Source organism: Hypomesus transpacificus, chromosome 9, assembly GCF_021917145.1.
Source record: "Hypomesus transpacificus isolate Combined female chromosome 9, fHypTra1, whole genome shotgun sequence".
NCBI classification, from domain to species: Eukaryota; Metazoa; Chordata; class Actinopteri; order Osmeriformes; family Osmeridae; genus Hypomesus; species Hypomesus transpacificus.
In genome coordinates, this window is record NC_061068.1 from 16373698 (window position 1) to 16380124 (window position 6427).

At 38.8% G+C, this 6427-nt stretch overlaps 1 protein-coding gene across 1 annotated transcript; it reads left to right on the plus strand.

Moving 5' to 3' along the window:
* Positions 1-1688: 1688 nt before the first annotated feature.
* Positions 1689-4508, plus strand: LOC124471646 (fibronectin type III domain-containing protein 11-like). Its single transcript, XM_047026209.1, has 2 exons — positions 1689-1891; positions 3388-4508. Exon 2 carries the CDS (start codon positions 3390-3392, stop codon positions 4398-4400), a length of 1011 nt encoding a protein of 336 aa, XP_046882165.1. The 5' UTR covers positions 1689-1891; positions 3388-3389; the 3' UTR covers positions 4401-4508.
* The last annotated feature ends 1919 nt before the right edge of the window (positions 4509-6427 follow it).

Here is a 6427-nt window from a genome sequence, read left to right on the forward strand (position 1 = left end):
GGGAAATGTACAAGAGAAATCAAATTCAGTCTCACTAAAAGATCAAGCAACACTGTGATAGTGTTGTGGCCAACTGCATTACGTAATTATATGAAGTTTTGAGGTACTGTTTACACATTTGTTCATTGTATCCAAGGTATTGAGAAAACTTGTAATTCAGTGTAAACACTACTGTCAATGTAAGCAGTAAACAACATATTGCAACGATCCTAAGGACTGTTTCAAGATTACAAACTGATGTGTTTCTGTGAAAATAGTACCGAAATGGGCAATAGAGAACCGCAATGGGCACTGTATTTCAATCTATAATTCCAGAAATCTGTGTGTGTTTGTCTGTGTCAAATCAACTAACATCTCAATCACCTGCTGCATCACGGGCACGGCCACTGCACTAGTGATAAAAATGTGGAGACGAGACAGACTTGCCGTGCAAAGAAATCGTATGGCATCTAGTATGCTTTTCATGTTATTTACCAGGGCAACTGTAGCACTTTTGAAGTTATTTACATTTTGCTGCATACATAAAGTTGTATTATTCATGACTTATGAGTGACAGTTAAAGTTGATCTTGCCTTTGTAATTATGGCTTCATATTCAGTATTAGTTTGGGCGGAAGTAGTGTTATGCATTCATGAGTAAGGCGGCCTTTTGAAAAAAATGTAAATGTATTCCCAGAGTTGATAATCTCTACAAAAACAGACAGAAGCTGGTATTTTTTAAGTCCAGAACTTCACCTTTGAAGTGGTATACAGACTATGACATTTAAGACCATCAAAGATTAGAGGTATTTTGAACAATGTTGTCCGAAAACATTTATGCTGTCAAAAAACTCAAGGGAGTTTGCATCATTCATAAGGACAGACTCGTTTTTGAATATTATCTAAACACTTAGCTCCGTATTTATGAACTCTCTGTCTTCTTTGATAGTGTCAATATTATTGGACGACGTTGTTCAAAATAGGCTACCTGTTCGATGGTCATAAATGCAAGGCCGTAATCATGATTTATATTCGTCCCCCCCAATGTTGACTCCATGGCCACGGCCTTGCATAAATGTCACAGGCCATATTAGAATAGAATGCAAATATCAAACCAATAGATAACGTGCATCATGGGTTCTAAGAGAGATTTTAAAAATCCATGCATTATAGATCAGACGAGACATTGATTTGAATTTAGGTGCTTCAGAATTTAATGGGCTATGTAGGCTAACCATAGTTTTTTTTTCTTTACAAGGCCTATGTGTTATTATTGTAACAATTCAATTTCCTGAGGAGGCTGATCTGAAGTCAAGACTGCTTTCATAGCATTATAATGCAAGCAAATGTTGGGCTGTAGGATACTGTTAATTGCACCTTGGTTATAAATCTGTTTTGAATTTACTAGGGATTCATTTACATTTTGCCTTGTGGTCATGAATGTGCAAGGGCATTTAGAATTGGTATAACTGGGGATACCTTTTTTAAATTAGCCTATTAAAATGTTTTTAAACTTTGATAACCAATAGTAAATCAGTCTACCACCATTTGAATTAGCCTACGTTAATGGAGACATTGCTGCTTGAATATTATTGAAAATAAATAAAAAGGTTTTAGGTTCTACAAACATTGACCCTACCCTTGATTTTGAGGTAGACCTCTACTGCCGCTTACTGGTTTAGCACGCAAAATCAATGGCGAAAAGCTACGGCATCACATACTTACAGTAATATAGCCTACGTTTGAATTTACGTTACTAATTTACGCACTTCTGTAGTAGACCTAGCAGTAATATTTAAAACATTAATAATTTGAATTTTGGATAGGAAATTGCTTTGGAATTTTGAGGACAACCGAGCGACCGTGGGATCTTATCTGTGATGCTGCACCGTGGTATTCAATTTGTAACCATGGTAATTCTGACAACATCTGAAACAAATACGTTTTGTCAAAAATTGTACCAGCTATTAATAGTCTACCTACTTTTAAAACTTTTCGTGGTGGAAAAAGGCATGCAGTGGAAGTTTGAGGTATGACGTAAACGTTTAGCTACATGCAGGGTAGGCTAGGTCGATATTTCACGAAGCTTACTAGCTAATTATTCGTGATAAAAGAATGGCCCACAGTAGGCCTGTACAGTACAGTACTAGTATCACTTGGCCTACTGACAGTAGTAGCCTACTGTACAGTACCCGAGCACTTCCCAAATCAATGTTCCTGCTGCTGCAGCAATAATAAATAAATAAAAAATAGCTAAAATAGCAAGCTAAATCATGGAACATAGGCTTACGTTCTGGTTAAGCCCACTGTTTGATACTGATGTTAGATATTAACTTAATTAGATATTAACTTCCCCTTCGAATAGAACGAAGGGTTCCCCTTTGTTCTATTGCTGACCAGCTAAATAGTTATTTAAGACTTAAGTCTGCAATTGCATGTACAGGCCTACGTAATATGTCACATTAAATAATGTATTGAACTCAAGCTTGTGTGATGCCTCGCTGTATCGTTCAGTGGTTTAGGATATTACAGTAAATCTGGTTCAGTACATAAGTGAACACCATTTTGCCACTATATAGGCCTACCTAGCTATAGCTTAGCTTCGTTTTGCTCCTAGATTCAAACCTAGAACTGGTAAATTGTAGAGCTAGCTAACTACTAGACTTCTACCTGACATTTTACTACATTATTTATTGATTAAAGAGTTTCTTGATTCAAAAACTTCATGCAAATATTGCTTTTCATTATGGTAGATTATTACCTTGATCCGTCTTGCTGTATAATGAGGCTTGATCGTGTTATAGCCTATGCAAGTGACACTGAATATTCTGTACAATGTGCTATCGCTGAGGTCAACCCATTAAATGTGCCTTTTGGGCACAAGAGTGACCAAGGTGAATTGTCTTACAAGTAAAATACTTTTCTTAATGTAACGCAATAGTAACTTAACGCCTTACTCTCTACAGCAAACTAAGTAATGTAACTAGTTACTTTACAAGGAATGTAACTAGTAACTGTAATTAGTTACTTTGAAAAGTAACGTTACCCAACACCGCATTTAGTCAATGTCAATGAACTTTGGTACTCCTTCCAGCAATGTCAATGTTATGTGAGGCATGATCAAATGCAGTTGTGAGGCCATTTGATTTATTTCTCCCTTAGCTAGCATAATATCTAAGCATTAATTGCCCTCACCTAGATTAATTTTGGTAAATGGACTCCGAACAGATTAAATAGGTTTAACTGTGTAAGTGTGTTTCTGGATGTTGTTGTTGTGAGGGTCTACTGTGTGTGTATATTGTAGTTTGTGTATATACAGTTCTGATTGAGAGGCCTGCATTCACACCCAAACTGAAGTACATCATTCTAATTGACAACATTTTTGTCCTATTTTATTTTTCTGCACTAGACATGAAAAGAATGAAGGTGACCACTCTTAATACTGATAACAGCGAGCAGTGCCATCCAATGAAGACACAACACAGTGGTGATGCCGACAACCAGACAGGAAACAACCCAAACACCCAAAAAGCCACAGATGACACCTGGAGCGCTTTCATGGACCTGCGCTACCACATCCTTCAGCTGCTTTCCACCAAGCTCACCCCTTGCACACTGGGAGACTGCAAGGCCCGCCTTGAGGTCCTGAGAAAATGCTCTTATTACATGGATGTCCACCAGGACCTGTCTATGGCTGACCAGCAGCAGCAGAATGCTCTGTCCGATTCCACCATCCTTCACTTAATTGATCCCTGGAAGTTCCAGCGTATGAAGAAGTTGGCCAACAGCCAAGTTAAGATCCAGCTAAGTCTCCTCGAAGAGCTATATGAGCAGATCTGTCGGGGCAGGGCAGACTTGGAAGCTATCGCCAACCAATGTGGTCCCACTACCTTTGGCCAAGACAACGCCCCCTTGAGGAAGAGAGTGGAGCAGCTGACCACGGCGCTAGTGGACTTTGACTCCACGCTGTCGCCTGGTCGGCTGCACGCCAAGCACCGGCTCATCTCTGAAACGGGTAACACCAAGGTTCCCCAGCTCTGGCTGACACTTAACGTCAAGATGCCTGTGATGTTTGACAAGTTGCGATCAGAAGCTCTAGCCAGCTTCACCCGGCTACACTGGTACATCGCCGGGACAGACCAGCAGGATCCTGGGGAGCAGTTTGAGATCCACCACAAGCTCATCCAACCCACCAACGCAGATGAAGGCAACCAGACTGGGATGGTCACTTGCTCCGGCAATCACATTCAGATTAACAACCTACTGCCGGAGAGGTGCTACGAGTTCACGGTCAAGAGGGCAGACACGTGTTATTTGGTGTACGGCTTCTGGAATGAGACCATCATCCTCCGCACTGCCCCGGTGTCCCCCGGGGGTCAGATGGGGTGCCGGGAGAAGAAGAGAAGGCTGTGTCTCTGGTAGTGTGAATGAACATGGATAAATAGCTTCATAGAAGAAAAAGAAGTTTTACATTTTATATCTCTCTAATAAACTAAACAAGTTTTGTCAAGGTGATTTCATTTCTCAGTGTTATTTCACACTGTAAATCAGAAATCTGTCAAACAGAATCTGAACTGTTTGTCAAAGAATATTTATTTTGTGCATTTTTGACTAACTTTAAGTGACAGTTGTTGAGATTTAGATGAACAAAACATTCTTATTGTCTTACATATCCAAAACATGGTATTAACAGATAGAATGTAGATAAATGTATTAAGAGTTTGTGAAAACTAATATTTACAATTGCACTCTGACTGGACCCTTTGAAAAAGCCTTAGGGTTGAGAGGAGATCCTTTAGAGACACAACAACATCTCTGGCCACAGACAAATCAGAGCATGCAAATGCTATGCTTTTTTGTATCTTAATTTAAAAGCTTCAAAGAATCCCACGTGCATTGTACTTGGTGAGTCACATTCATGCTACTTCTACTAACAGGATGTACCTCAAGCTATAACTTTCTATAATGCCAAGACAGCCTTAAGATATTGCTTTGTTTGAAAGTGTCAATCTCGTTTCCACCTCATGACAAATGTCCAGAGACCTGCTTCTAATGTCCACCCATATCCATTTCCTCAGTTGTTCCTGTTTGTAGCTGTAACAAGCACGGATTATTATGTTATAATACCATCTCAATGGGCTTCAATATCCTGTTGTCCAGAGTACTGAGGGACTTGGTCACCACATGGCTACTGCAGGCTCAGGATAGAGGATTATTGTAGTCATCTAAATGGTACAATGTATCAAGTGCTACTGTTACATTTCCCCGAAGCAACCATTTAGTCATAAAAAAGGCATCCCAAACCAAAACATCCTCTCAGTTTAAGTAATGGTTTTACTTTCATTTTTACATGTTTGGGAATGGGAAGATGTTTGAAGATTGTGAGAATGTGCAAGACCAAACAACATGACAAAACGAAGCATTGTAAAATATAAGCTAATGTTCTGTATTTGATAGAGACTAAACTAACCGGACATGTTTTTGATAAGCTTTAGAGAGTGTCTTTACAGAGTGTTACACTCTGAAAGAGCATATTTCAGTTCAAAGTTGTGGACAATACAGCTTACTTTAAATATGGATTTAAACGTTTATCAGCCACAGCTTGTCATGTCACTGTAACTGTTCAAGCTACAGTTACAGTGACAATTACGAAAAAAATAAATACTGATCAATATTCTGTCAGTTATGTATTTTAATCATCTTCCTTCTTATCTTCTACTTCCCCACAGACAGACATTCAAACGGTGGGTTAGCATTTGGCACCAATGTCTGTCTGCTGCCTCAGAAATTCTCTCGAACTCATGTGAAGCTTGCAAAGAGGAGAGAAATATTATTGCGTGCTTGAAATACCAGAGAGTATTTTAGAAGCATAAAAATAATGAAATATCTGATTTTACCAGGTTTTATGTTTGTCTTAACGCTACACTTTTTCAGTTTTAAATATTGATGATGGTAATATCAAAGTTCATTCTATGTTAAGGGTTACTTAATATGGGCTAAGGAGGCTGCATGGCAAGGCACTTGGTAACTTTATTTATGCTACCAAACACAAACTGTTATTGTCAATTCACATTTTCTCCCTCTCTCTTTTTACTGAATCATCAAAGAATGTTTGTCTGTGTATGCCAAGGACTACACAGTGAACAGTTTATTTTTTGAAATGATAGTTGTCTTCTCTTATGGTTGCACTTTTTCATCTGTTTTGAGAAAGCACAGAGATGAACAAACATACCACAAGGTTAGAGGCTAGCCATGCTCCAGCATGCAGTCATATAACTGTAATTAACCACTACTGTATTACATTAATGTCATGTCCTGACACGTTTGTGTATTAGTGAGTGTTGTCCCCTCAGTCTACATTTTGGGTTCCTCCTGATCAAATTATATGGATAAGCTATGAAACAACATACCTGAAGGTAAGAAGCGCTGAAGAAGAAACCACAGAACCC